This window comes from Macaca nemestrina, chromosome 14 (assembly GCF_043159975.1).
Source record: "Macaca nemestrina isolate mMacNem1 chromosome 14, mMacNem.hap1, whole genome shotgun sequence".
Classification (NCBI taxonomy): Eukaryota; Metazoa; Chordata; class Mammalia; order Primates; family Cercopithecidae; genus Macaca; species Macaca nemestrina.
Genome location: NC_092138.1, coordinates 32,940,523 through 32,955,387, shown reverse-complemented (window position 1 = coordinate 32,955,387; position 14,865 = coordinate 32,940,523). Strand labels below are relative to the sequence as shown.

At 34.2% G+C, this 14,865-nt stretch overlaps 1 protein-coding gene across 21 annotated transcripts in view; it reads left to right on the top strand.

Annotated features, from left to right (window-relative positions):
• The window catches only part of LOC105491823 (regulatory factor X3), a 320,376-nt gene that overhangs the window by 97,085 nt on the left and 208,426 nt on the right, over positions 1–14,865 (top strand). The window contains exons 6-7 of one of the 21 annotated variants that reach the window (XM_071077740.1): positions 5,192–5,274; positions 5,741–5,903. The exons of 19 other annotated variants lie outside the window; for them this stretch is intronic. Coding sequence is in view for 1 of the 2 variants with exons in the window: in XM_071077739.1 (XP_070933840.1) it covers positions 5,265–5,274 (10 nt within the window). In the remaining variant the exon portion in view is untranslated. The remainder of the gene's footprint in view (positions 1–5,191; positions 5,275–5,740; positions 5,904–14,865) is intronic. One more of the 21 variants, XM_071077739.1, reaches the window with a different exon arrangement.

Sequence of the window (14,865 nt, the reverse complement as noted above, 5' to 3'; positions counted from 1 at the left end):
ATGCAGGCTCACTGGAGAAATTCATAACCATACAGATATATAAAATTTGCCTGTGATCACAAGGCCTTTGACCCTTTTACCCTACCACATTTCTAGTTTGTTTGTTTTTGCCACGTAGTAGGCAATCATTAAACAAAACAAATTTTCTTTTCTTTTTTGAGACAGGGTCTCATTGTATTGCCAGGCTGGTGGGCAGTGGTGTGTGATCTTGGCTCACTCAACCTCCGCCTCCTGGACTTAAGCAATCTTCCCACTTTAGCCTTGCAAGTAGCTGGGACCACAGGTGTGGGCCACCATGCCTGGCTAATTTTTAAAATTTTTAATTTTTTTGTAGAGACAGGGTTTTGCCATGTTGCCCAGGCTGGTCTTGAACTCCTGAGCTGAAGTGATCTACCTGCCTTGGTTTCCCAAAGTGCTGGGATTACAGGTATGAGCCACTGTGCCTGGCCAACAAAAAATCATTTCTTATTAAGGCATATTACTCTCTAAAACAAGCCCTAAACTCTCATCTCCACCTGAAGTTTTTATCTTAAGTTGAGACTAGTATTATTCTTTTTGTGAGAAAATCTCAGGATGTGAATTCAATCTATATGTATTATATATGTGTAATTTTAGAGATATACCAATTATAGATGAGAAATTATGGAATTACAGAGCATGAACGTAGCTTATATTTGCAATTTCTGTATTACAAAAACTGAATACATAATTTCTTTATTAATTATTAAGAGAGTTAATTATGGAATTAGAGTGACTCTACTGTTGCTGTTTATCTTTCTTCCTCCCACACATTTGGGAAGATATTGTCCTGCTGAAGATTTTCCACAGACATCTCTGGGTATTTAATTTTTTTTCTCGTTGAAGTGATATTTGGACAAAATGAAGTTCAAGTGATTTTGTACCTGAAGTTCACCAGGGACAGCCTCCTATTTCTTCTTTATTCAGAGATTTTTTTTATCAGAGGAATATAAACTGGAATCTGCAATGGTTCTCAAAATTCCAAAGTGGTTAGTGACACCAATTAAGTCTTTCCTTACCAGTATTTAGTTATGATTTTTTCTCTATAGTTTTTAACTGAAATATTTAAAATCATGAATCACATTAAGTCTGGGAGTCTTTGCATTTAATAAAACCTTTTCTTTTAGCAGTTTTATCATCTGGCAACTTTGTAAATCTCTTTTTTAGAAGTTTTGTGTTTGTATCCTCAGGGCTGTGATTTATTTGGGACCTGGAAAAAAGTCCAAGAAAAATTGTGAGAAACTTCATAGAAAAGAGGGCACCTACATTTTCCTTACCATTTTGGAGCTAACCGCCTGAAATCCAGAACCTCGACCCAACTTCTGTTCGATTGTGGTAGATTGAGATTAGAGATAACATATCCCTGTTTTTGCTCCACCAATTAAAGAATTATAGCCCAGACCCATTAAGTCTGGGGCTGATGTAAAGCAGGTAGTTGAATCTAAAAATATTTACAAGTTTTAAAATAAGTGCTTATGAGAAATATCCACATAGGACAAATAAAAGATGCTCAATGAATGGGAACTTATATTATCCAACAGCAGAATTACTTTACAGATTTAGCTATAAATTTTGAAACCAGTTTTAAAGTCTTACTGGCATCTTATTCATTCCAGTCTATTTTCCTTTGCATTACTTTACTTTTGTTGCAAATAAAAAAAAAAAAAAAAAAGTAAAAAAGCCTAAAAAATTACTCCAGTGGATTTAAGCCACAAATGAAATACATTAGCTAATTAACTCAAAAGTCCAAAGATAGGGCTATTTCAGCAGTGTTCCACCAGCTTAGTGACTTCCATTTCCTCCTTCTGGATTCCTGGTGTTTGCTTTATTGTGATGCTCTTGATATGGCTTTTAGGAGCTCCTAAGGCTTATTATTTCCATATTTACTTGGTATGCCATTTAGTAGTCGTTTTACTACTGATAGGCTGATATGGCTCTGATAAAATGGTTCTGCTATGGCTTTTGATAGGTTCTAAGACTTACTAGTTCTATATTTACCTCTACTGGGAAAAAGAGTATTTGTTTTCAGTATTTCTAACAGAAGTCCTGATATTTATTCTGATTCAATCAGATAGATCCTAGTTCCACCTGTATCTGTATTACTAGCTATACTCACCATTCAGCTTACCCTCCTGTTAATTTTCTTTCCCTTAATATGATCTGAACAGTACAATAAGTATAGTGTGGATATTTTTTCCTTGTTTTAAATGTATTCTAAGATTTTGTTCTTTTTAAAAATTACCTTAAAATATATACATATATGAAAATATATAATACATAAAATGAAATATACCCTTTTAAAAAATGTTCAGTTGAGTTTTTAAAATTTATATCCATGTAACCACCACCATAATCAAGTTGTAGAACATTTTTATACTCCCCAAAGCTCCCTTGTACCCATCCCCAGCCCCAGGCAAACACTGATCTACTTTCTGTCTCTCTAGGTGAGATTTCTGTTTTCTAGAATTTCATATAAATGGATTAACAAATGCATTATGCACACTTGTGTCTGGCTCTTTTGCTTAGCCTAATGTTGAGACTCACTCATGTGCTATGTGTATGAATAGCATATGAATAGTTCTTTTTATTCCAGAGTAGTAGTGCATTTTATGAACATACTACAGTTTGTCCGTTCACCTCTTGAGGTATATTTGGTTTTCAGTTTTAGCTATTATGAACATAGTTTCTATGAATCTTTGTAAGTCTTTGTTTAGACAAATGTTTTCATTTTTGTTAGATCAATACTTAGGAGTGGAACATTGGGTCATGTGGTTACTATATGTTTGACTTCAGAAGCACCTTTCAAAGTGCTTTCTGAAGTGGTTGTACCATTTGAAAACATTTCCTTCCTTAACAGAGAGCTCCAGTTGTTCTGTATCTACTCATTGTTTTAAAGTTGAATAGAATTCTCACCATATGTTTGGATAGTGTTAAATTAATATTAAGAAAGAAGCCTGTAGTCATCAGGAGTCTGTATTTGGTCTGACTAAACTGTAGGATAGTTCAACAATAAGGAAATAACTTTTTTGTCTTTTATCTTCCCAAGGTTGTCAGTTTTCACATAGATCTTTATTTTCTTGACAAAAGTACTATTTTTATAGAGGTTTTTTATTATTTTTAAAAATATAGCTCCATTGTCATAATCCAGATAGGCAATCCTACTGTAATCATATAGAAATCACATTTCTGAAATACGTTTCTCTTTTTGAATCCATTTATTTTTATAAAACCTCCTGAACCCCAGTGTCTTATATATAGCAGATATCTTACATAGTGCAGATGTTCAGTCAGTGCCCATTTTTTGAATACCATATTTTTATTTCATAATGTATAGTATTTACCATTCATGCCAGTAGCTAAATTGGACAAAACTGTAAAATAATAAGTCTGACTTATTTTGAAGTCTTCTTAACTGGCATAATGAATGATTCAAGTTGTTGAATTTGATCTGTAAATCACTTAAAAGATCTTTGATTCCCAGTAGCATCAAAGGTAGAAAAGAGTTTCTTCTAATAAGGCAGAAGGGTTTCTCCTTTGCTTTGTCTAGTAATTCGAAATAATCTTGTAAGGTTGGGCAGATCTACCCCATGCCAGGGTGGAACAGCCACAGTGTTTCTGTGTTTAACTTTAGGTCATCTCTTCTCTTTTAAAATACACACACACGTGAACTTCCACCATTACCACCACCATTACCAACAACAGCAACACAAAGCCCAAGTTTGTTTCAGGATCAGTTTGGGAATGTAGAAAAAAGCCATTGTTGACTCTGGAGTCAGCCCTGCCGAGCTGAAACAAGACTACTTTTCATTTTGGGTGAGTGGGATAATGTTCATTGTATATATGTGCCAGGAAGATTTAGAGTTTTCACCTGAGGTAAATCCCATGGGTTGAGTTTTGTTCTTCAGCCTCTTGTCATACTAGTCATTTTTAGGGTTTCTCCTGCCTTCCTTTAGGTATCTTTTCTACTCTGAAGAAGAAATCAGGTCTCCTTATCCAAATGCCTCCTTAGCTTTTATTTATTTATTTTTTTTTAAAGAAAAGTCACTTACAACACTATCATGATCCCCGGGAGAATATAGAAGAGCACAGTCTCTGGCTTCAGAGTTCCTATCAGTTCCTGTCAGCAGAACCGTACATACTGTTGTTGGAATAAAATTGCCTGCTAGAGTAATTTTGTGATAGGCTCTCTTAGGTACCATTGCATTAGGAATGGAAGACCAGAGGGGCAGAGGATAAGAAAATATATTAGAGGTGATGTGAGAGGAAGCCAGCATTAGTCTATGAGGGTTTACTTTCCATATGTGATCTGTGTCACACAGCAACTCTACCTACAAAGACAGTAAACCAGCTCCGTGCTTTGATTTGTCCGTCTGTAAACAGAGTAATACTACCGGTGTCATCAGGTTAATGGGATGAGCAAATGAATTCATATAGGTCAAGGACTTGAAATGCTGAGAGTTTTAATCTTCTGCTATTCTGTACAACAATAAGGACTAAAGTATTTGCTTTAAAAATGCACGCACCTTCTGTCGTATATTTTTACAAAATAGAGTAGAAGATATTAACCATGGTTATTTCTATGGAATTGGATGTTTGGTGATTTAAGTGTTCCTTTTTTCTATAATAAAGTTTATTTTACTTTAAATTTTAGATGAAAGGAGGATATTCACTCTTTATAAGTAATGCTGCCTAACAGTTGCATTTAATCAATAGGGGTTTCTTCTCCCTTTTTTTTGTTAGCTTTCTCTACTTGGTTTTGACTAGCTCCTCAAGACTTTGTAAGCTGTGAGTTCAGAACATACTGTAAACCTTTAACATGATGATCTGGGTAGTTCTTTAGAGGTTCATTAATGTCTTATTTTGCTGTTGATTGTGGCTTAATAGTTATTCTCAATGTTTGTTCTGGCTCAGTCACTGAATGTGGCCATCCTGTAGCAAATAGTCAGTCCAGAGCCTCAGGAGATACTGTGTTGATTATTTATTGCTTTCCTGGTTGTTTTTTGTTTGTTTGTTTGTTTGTTTTTGGCACATAGTAGAAATATTTATCTCTGAGAGTCCACAGATTTCATTATTCCTTAGGCTAGTTTCTGTAGTAGCCACAGAACTTTACAGATGGGAAAGATCCATATTTACTGGTTTCAGATTTGACCCAAGGATGTCTTTGGTTGTGCAGATCAGGATCTAAGGGATTTAAATGGACAAAATGGTTTCTGACATCTTGGATTATCTGAAGAAAAGAACCAGGAATGAATGGAGGTAAGGAAGTAAAGGAAATAATAGTACTGATGAATAAAGGCAGTTATGGAAGAATACAGGGGTTTATAGAAATAATTACTGACTTTGCTATGGAACCTGCCTCTTAAAATTTACTCCTCTTTTATCTATGTGGGATATGGTGTTGCAGCTGAAAGACTCTGAAATCTACAGTTAGTTTGGGGGAAGATAGAAGTCAAGTTACTGCTCACTTAAAATGACCTTAGACAAGTCTCTTAACCTTTTTCAGTTTCTTCACCTGCAAAATACAGGTATTAATAAAAATATCTATACTGCCTCTTAAAAGGGCTGTTGCGGGGTTCAAGTAAAATAATGTATGTAAAAATGTTTTGTAAATAGTAAAGCTGTAGCTAAGTATTTGATGGTGATGATATTTATGACCACAGTTGGTCTTCGCAACTACGATAGCTTTCTTATGTTGCTCTCGGCTTCTGTGTTCACATTTCAGCTGTCCTCTGTGTAGAGGCATTTGGTTTCATGAACCATAGAATGTCCTGTTAGTATTCAACCTGTGTATGAGTGTTTTCCTGGCCTTGATCATTCTCCCAAGTGGTGAAAGCTGCTGATTATTGTGCTTCATTGCAAAAATCTGGAAGAAGGCAGCACACATGGTGAGAGCTTTAATCTACTGCTGGCTAATTGAAGGATGGATGGAGGCTGGGAGGTGGTTCTGAGGAACAAGTGGTGCTGTGGGCCCCGTTTCTGCCGCATTTACCTAGTCTTCCTCACTGCCTTCATGTACCATGATGACAAACTTCCTTATAATTTTGAGTGTGGTAGGAGGAGAAGAAAAAGGTGATTGATTTTACAAATGCAGAGGTTGTAGTTGGAATTTTACAGTTTGCCCTCTGTGAGCAAGTTCTGCATCTGCAGATTCAACCAATTATGGATTGAAAATATTTGAGTATAAAAACAATTTAAAAAGTATTAAATATTCTACGTATAACAAAATTTCATATGTACCCCATACATATGTACCAACATAATTAATAAAAAAATGAAAATACAGTATAACAACTATTACATAGAATTTACACTACAGAATTTTATATAAGGGACTAGAGCATCCATGGATCCTTTTATCCTTAGGGAGTCCTGGAAGCAATACCCTGCAGATACCAAGGGGCAACTGCAGGTTGTTAAAGGTACAGTAAATTTAATAATGCACTTAGTTCTCAAAAGAGTACAACAGGATAAGTTGATACTTTACAGACTTATTTGGTATTTTATTACCATATTGATTCAGGTGCATGCTCATTTGGCCCAGGTAAGAAGGGTTTGCCTCAGTGTCAAAAAGACACAGCATGGATTACAAATAGCAGTTTTTATTAAAATATGATATTTTTAAGATATTTAGTAAAAAATATACTTGTTTTATCTTATTCTCTCAAACATATAAGAGACCCATGAGATTATTTTAATTAAAGAAAAAACAAAAACTTGTCCTTTTGATACTTGGAAGAAATTATAAAGTATAATTATATCAATTTGGTATTCTTTACAATTTGATAGTACAGCATCTATTTTTATGCTTTTAGTAATGTATGCAGTGTTGAAAGCATCGAAGTTGCACAAAATAAAAAAATGTGAAATGTGTTCCACATTTATTTATTTATTTATTTATTTATTTATTTTAACCAAATGGAAATTGTTCCATTGCTAAAAGGCTGAATGTTGCCTTTTAGCCATTTAAAACAAATTCATAAATAAATATTTTAACCTTCAAAATTAAAGTATTCAAATCTATAAATTCTGGTTGAATGGAGCATATAATAAGAAATAGTTGAAGGCAGCAGGACAATATTAATAGGTAACTTTTGTATCATCTCGTGATATTATTAAATGTATTGGTTAATCCAAAAATACTCCATGTAATACATAATTTCCCATTGGATCATCTCTCTTGCTTTGAAAAGAGAATGTTCCAGCTTTGTTTTAACATTGGCATTCAAATAACTTGAATAACTTGTCTTATTAAAAATATGAATTCTAAGCAACTTATTTTTCTATGATGATGTCCTATTTTAATTGATGTTACCTAATTTAAAAAATTCAAATCGGTGTTTTGATTAATAAGCTTCAAGTATTTGGCTGGGCACGGTGGCTCACGCCTGTAATCCCAGTACTTTGGGAGGCCAAGGCAGACGGATTGCCTGAAGTCAGGAGTTTGAGACCAGCCTGGCCAACTTGGTGACACCCCATCTCTACTAAAAATGCGAAAATTAGCTGGGCATGGTGGCAGGGGCCTGTAATCCTAGCTACTTGGGAGGCTGAGGTAGGAGAATTGCTTGAACCCAGGAGACGGAGGTTGCAGTGAGCCAAAATCGTGCCACTGTATTTCAGCCTGGGTGACAGAGCAAGACTCCGTCTCCAAAAAAAAAAAAAAAAAAAAAAAAAAAAGCTTCAAGTATTTATAAATCAATGCTATGCTATGTAATAATGGTTAACATTTATTGAGCTCTTACCAGGCACTGTTGTAAGCCCACAGAAGGCAGTAACTTGTTGAATCTTTATTATCACTGTAAGAAGGTAAGAACTATTTATACTCATTTTATAGTTTATTCTTATTTTACAGTTGAGAATACTAAGGCATTGCTACTTAAGTAACTTGACCAATATCATGGCTACTCAACTGTGGTAAAGCCACAGTATGAATTTAGGCAATGTGGATAGAGAATTCAGCATTCTTATTCATTGTGTTTTGTGAAATATAGAAAACTTACAGATAAAGCACAAAATGCTCACATTACTCAGATTAAGGCCAACAAATATGCACATCTATTTTGTAGAATCGATATCTGCTTTTATTAGGTGAAAATAGTCATTTAAAGAACTCAGATATTTATATAATGTCACTACTGGTAAAGACTGCTTATTAAAAAATACTTGCTATTATAAACCCTATTAAGCAAATCATATGTTCTTCCTGTTTTCTATGTGAATTTTGTGAGTTTACAAATTTTAGAAGGATTTCTAGAATTCTTCCTGTTCTAATATTTTATGAATTTATGATCCCCTTTCCTTTAATCTTAATTCCTGAAATTGTTCACTTGTAAAACTGTTGATTTGTTTAGTCATTTAATTCTTTTTCTTTTGTTCTTCACCCAAATTTATTGAGGGGGTTCTGCATCTCACAGATGATAATATGTTTTCATTTTCATTCAGTTCAAAATACTTTCTCTTTTAATTCTTTGACCCATGGGTTAGTTAGAAATGTATTATTCAGTTTCCAAATATTTGATTTGCTTTATATTTTTGTTATTGATTTTTAACTTAATTCTTTTGAGATCATACAACTTACTTTGTAAGATTTGAATCCTTTAAAATTCATTGAGATTTGTTTTGTGGTCAGGTATGGTCTGCCTTCTTAAATGTTTTGTATGTACTTGAGAAGGGTATAAATTCTGTTGTTTCTGGGTGGAATGTTCTATAAATGTCAGTTTGTACAAATTGATAGATGCTGTTCAAATTTTTTATATCTTTACTACTTGTTATATCAGTATTAAAAGAAGGGTATAAAGTATCCATCAATAATACTGCATTTTATTATTTTTCAGATCAACTAGGTTTTGTTTTATGTATATTGGAGTTCTGACAATAGGTACATAAACATTTAGGATTGTTATATTCTCTTGATGAATAGACTCCTTTATCATTATGAAATGACTCCTCTTATTCCTGGTAATATTTCCTGTTTTGAAATTTCCTTTGACATTAATATAGCATTATATATATTTACATAATTTTGATTTTAATCTGTGTCATATTTAAAGTGCATTTCTTGTAAACAGCATTTAGTTTGTCTTTGTTTTTTATATGGTTTGACAATCTCTGTGTCTTCATTGGTGTGTTTGAATTTTATTTAATGTGATTATTGATATGGTTGGGTTTAAATCTGCTGTGTTGCCATTTATTTGTTGTTTGTTCTGTCTATTCTTTGGTTCCTTTTTTCCTTTTTTCTTTCCTTCTCTTGGATTAATTGAATAATTTTTATGATTCCATTTTATGTTGTTAATTGGCTTATTGCTCTACTTATTTATGTTTTACTCTTTCAGTGGTTACTATATGGTTTAATGTATGCTGCTTTAACTTATCACAGTGTACCTTCAAATAATGCGTCACTTCATGTATAGTGTAAGAAAAGCCAGTGATTCTCAACAGCACCTGGGACAATGGGATAAAGGACCATACTGGAATCATACTGGGTGCACATATAGGAGCTTTGAGAATTCCTCATTTCAGATGCCCTTCTATTGCCTTTTTTTCCCCCTAATAAGGATACTGATAACATCCTTTCTTTTTCTGGATGAGAACACTGAGGCTCAGGTTAAAGTGGCTTTAGTAAATGGCAGAAACAGGCCCAACATAGCATAATATAATGAATACTGGTCTTTAAGTCAGTTACACCTGAATTTGAACTCTAGTAACTCTTGCTTGCTAGATATGTGATCTTGGACAAGTTAATTAACCAGTATAATGTTCATGCTAAAATATGGAGAATAATCACCTTATAGGGCTGTTGTCCCATGTGCTCATACAACACTTGATTTCTATCTTGGTTGTCTAAATGGGATAGTATTTATAAAGCACCTAGTTAAATTGCTTGGCAGGACTTCAAATATACTTGTCATGTAAAGATTCTGGAAGTAATTGGCTGACTCCCAAGTAAGTGCTCTTATTTTACTTACACAGTAAATTATCTCTGCAGACTTTAACCAGTCCTTTACACCTTGAAACATTTTGTGCACATGTTAGAATAGCAATGATTAATATAACTGAAGTTATTATGAGCGGGTATGATAATTAAACCAAATAGGTTCAGAGTTTGAAGAGATCTAGGTAGTGAATAAAGCTTCAGGAAGGCTAGTGGCGGGGACATTCAGGAACGTTGCCTGCTGTCTTCTAGGAATTGATAGAGAGATTGAGGGGTCAGCACTGATGTGATGTGAGAGGGAATATAATCTTGGATATCATTGTGTTGCATTTGCAATTAGGCAGTTCATATTATAGAATTAGAATTTAGATAAATGAGAAGGATTTGGAGCAAGAGATTAGAAAGTCATCATGATATGCAAGTGAAAGTTGAAGTTGCAAAATAATATTTCAGGGAGAGTGTGTACAGAGAGGAACAGAAAAGGCAAAGGATGTATCTTAGGGGACTAGGCCTTATTGAGGAGAGAAGAAAGAGGAGATAGCCAAGGAAGTTAATGCTTTCCTCATCTTGGGATCTTTCCCAGCATCTAACAACAGTGACCTGCCTTCAGTAATGGAATATTTTATTGAATTTATAGTGGATGTAGGTCTTGTTAGTTTTATTCTTAAATAGATCTGGAACTATTATTGTGTATATTAAAAATGCTAGTCATTGGCCAGGCATGGTGAAGAATGGTACTGGTTGACTAGCCGTGGTGGCTCATGCCTGTAATCTCTGCACTTTGAGAGACTGAGACAAGAGGATTGCTTGAGCCCAAGGGTTCGAGGCTGCAATGAGTCATGATTGCACCACTGCACTCCAGGTTGGGCAACAGAGCAAGATCCCAACTCTTTATATATATAGTGGTATCTACTGCAATGTGCTCTTTTGGTAAGGCAGCAAATACGTCTTTGGGTCTTTCACCTAGTATGAACAATGAAAGCTAACTAACTCTGTAGTGTTTTTAATTTCTCACTGATTTTGCAAGATAATGATTTTACTCAAGATTGACATTCTCATAACTTGAATATTTCAAATATGAAATGCAAATTTTGTTTCTTTTAGCTTGGAAATACAGAAAACATTACAGGTATTTTAAGCAGACTGGAATATGGCAGGAGCATAGCCTTTACAGTCAGATGTAGTTTCATGTGTGTCCTGGTTTTGTCTTGCCAATGCTGAGCTCTTAAGAAAAATATTTGATCTTTCTGAAGCTCAGTGTCCCATTTCAATAAAGTACGCAACCAACACACACATAATTTTCACACAAAGTTGTTGTGAAAATTGAAGTATTAAGTTTAGTAGCAGATATGTGGTAGGTGTTCAATAAATAGCAGCTTTTAAAATTTTTAATTGGATGTAACAGAGGAGGTAAAGATGAAAGAAGACAATCTTGATTTGTTGGGATCTTGATTTATAGATTTATTGGGAGAATTTGCAAGTACCAAACACTAGCCTTACCATTCTTCATGTTATCTAGGTGGAGAGTACAATTTTTTTTCTTTTCCTGATTTATTACTTAGTATTCATCCTCCCACACTGGGATGTTATTCAAAAAAGCATAAAGGTTTTTCACTTGCAACCTTACTAAGAATTGTCAAGAGAACTGCTACACTGCAGAACTTAGCTTATATTTGCTCCAACTGCCTCTACTCAAAAGGTGTTAAAGCAATGAACTGTTAGGGTAAATTTCACATTCAGGAAGCATTTGTTCCTTGTCTTCGGAGCAAGGAGAAATAAACAGGGATGAATTCTTTAAAGAAACTGTGTCTAGGATCTGCAGTAGTTTTAGATATTTTTCTTTATTGAGGTTCTTTTTTTGTCTCGTAAAGTTAAACTGAAACATGAAAAAGAGCATAATCTAAATACTAAAGGTGGGCCACTTAAAAATAAAAGTGTTCACTTCTTAGCAACTTAAACAAATCATAAGCTATAGTATGATGTTCCTAAAATATTAAACTCCCATATAAAAATAATTTGATTGTGTATCCTTGAGAAAGAACATAAATTACCTAGATTATGAATTGTTTATTAAGTCTTATAGTATTTCACAAAACAATTTACTAAGTAAATTGATTGCACTGAAAGCGTTCTACTTGGTATACATTACCTTGTGCTTTAACAAGTATTTTAATATTCTCTTAGGAAGATGCCATTGTTTCTGTTTGGGAAATTGGATTAAAAGCTGGGACTAGTATCCTTAGGAGAATAGGTTGTAACTGAAAAAAATTCAGTCTTGCTATAAAATGACAATTTTGTAAAAATTTCTGTGTATTTCTCAAGGAGAGAGGTTTTTGGGTTTTTCCTGTTAAATTGAGAAAATTTTCTATATGTAAAGCCTGTGCTTTAACCAGTTAAAGAAGTGTGATTTTTTAGACTCAATATAAAACATATTAGAATCTTATTTTCTGAAGTTACCCTATTCTCTATAGTTATTGACTTTTATTCAGCTCACATTAAATAATAAACAAATTTTCAACATTGTCGGTAGCTTTGTTAATATTCAGTTTGGAAGAAAAATGAATTTACCAGTAGAATTGCCAGCATCAATAATTTTTAAAAGTAAGAAATTTGCAGTTTTTTCCTGGTCATTCAAAGCTAGTTATAAATTTCCCTGTCTTTCTAAGAATAACTAACAGAATTGGTATGCTTAAAAAGTGGACTGAATCCTATTATTTTAAGCCAGGTGATAGCTTTTACTGCAACTATGTTGCATCTCCTGAAATAACCCTGAGCTTCAGGAAATACCAGCTTCACCCTTTGCACCTTTCTTTTACAACCTTTTACTTACATATTTACCTTAGGAAGATGATATTTTTGTTTAGAGCCCTCTCAAGAAGAAGAAAAAAAAAACGAATTAATATATCTTTATTAAATGGTTTGAAGCCTTTCTTTTACTTCTCTATAGGTAATTACTATTTATTTACTTGAAACAAAAATAGCATTATCGTTGAGTCAACTTAAGAGCTCAATTCTATAGTTTATAACATTCCTTATAAAGTGGTATGGTAGAGCTTCATTATGGATATTCAAATAGATCATGGCACTAACCATGACTCAAGGTCACCTTGAAGGCCTGTCCAGCTTTAGAGTCTGTGAGCTTACATTTCTCTGAACATAGATAAAGTAATATGACATGATTAGTGTTGACCTTCAGTGGTCTTATTATGAAGTATTTCTACTGTACTTTGGAAAGAACAAGCCAGGAATACTCAAATCAGATACTGATCCTATTTCACAGTAAGCTTTGTTTTGAGACACTGAATATTTTGGCCAGGTGGCTTATGTCTAAGTACTGAAAATAGCTTAACTGTTATTTTTGATGCCCATAATGTTTAAAATGGTGTGACTATAAGATCCTATGGATAATGTTACAAGTAGTCATCCAGATGTGTGAAAATAATTTCAAAGAAGGAAATGATACAATTAAGCTGCACTCCTGATTCGGCTTATATATGTAGAGTATTTTGGAGGGGCCGTTGGTGTAGCCAGTGTTTGGCTGTGCGACTGACTAGGTCCTTATAACTGGAGGTGGAGGAAAGGTAGAGAAGAGAACAAGAGGCCCGCGTGGTGGCTCACACCTGTAATCCCAGCACTTTGAGAGGCCGAAGTAGGAGGATCACTTTAGGTCCAGCGTTCTAGAGCAGCCTGGCCAACATGGTGAAATCCCCTCTCTACAAAAAAAAAAAAAAAAAAAAAAAAATTAGCTGGGTGTGGTGCCACACACCTGTAATCTCAGCTACTCAAGAGGCTGAGGTGGGAGGATCACTTGAACCCAGGAGGCAGAGGCTCCCCCAGGCTGAAACCCCATCTCTACTAAAAATACAAAAATTAACCAGGCTGGTGGCAGGTGCCTGTAATCCCAGCTACTTGGGAGAATTGCTTGAACCTGGGAGGCGGAGGTTGCAGTGAGCCAAGATCGTGCCACTGCACTTCAGCCTTGGCAAAAGAATGAGACCCTGTCTCAAAAAAAAAAAAAAAAAAAAAAGAGAGAAAGGAGCAAGAGAGAAAGGGAGAGAGAGAGAGAGAGGGGAAGATGGATTGATTCGCTGTCCTACATTTAAAAAACTTCCATTGCTGTCTTAATTTAAAAAGAATTTATGTATTCAATGTTGAGTAAACCTTATAGGGAAAGGGAATAGAGTTTTTGTATGTAAATAACCTTTTAGTTTTATTTAGAAAACACCATCCTTATAAATTTGGTTTGTGAGAAAAGTGGCTCCATGGATCATGAGAAATAATCAGCCCATATTTGTATCTGATTTTGAATATAATATGTAAATATTAGCTAACTGTTATGGTACAACAAGAATATCATTTATATTACCTTCCTAAGGAAGATTACATAGAAAATAAAATTTTTGAGTCAGTTATACTGGGAGGTGTTTGCTTCTACTTTGCCTTAATATCATATTGTAGAAATACTACTTTTATGAAAATTAGGCATAGGCAACTTGTGAGCTAGTAAAAGCCAATAGTATGCATCAGATGATTAAAGAAATCAAGCAGTATGGTTGGTTTCAGAGTTATATTTATACAAAGCAGTTTTTAAATATTTTTAAAAGAATGCATGAACATAATATGTAAAGAGGTAATTGGGAAGCATTTTAACGTGGATAAATAGTACATGTTGTGGAAAGCTTGTAAACCTGCCATCTAAAACTGATTACCCTTATGAGCATTTCATGCTGTTTGACAGTGAAAAGTGCACCTTGTAAAAGCTGTTACACAAACCATTACATTGAAAAGGTTTCCATCTCACACCCCAAAATTACACTTATTTGCTGCAAGTGAAAATTCAGAATTTGTTCCCTGTTTATTTTGGTTACAATTACTGTTGTGTTGAATTTTGCTTTTTGCCTCTTCCAGGAAAACTAGAA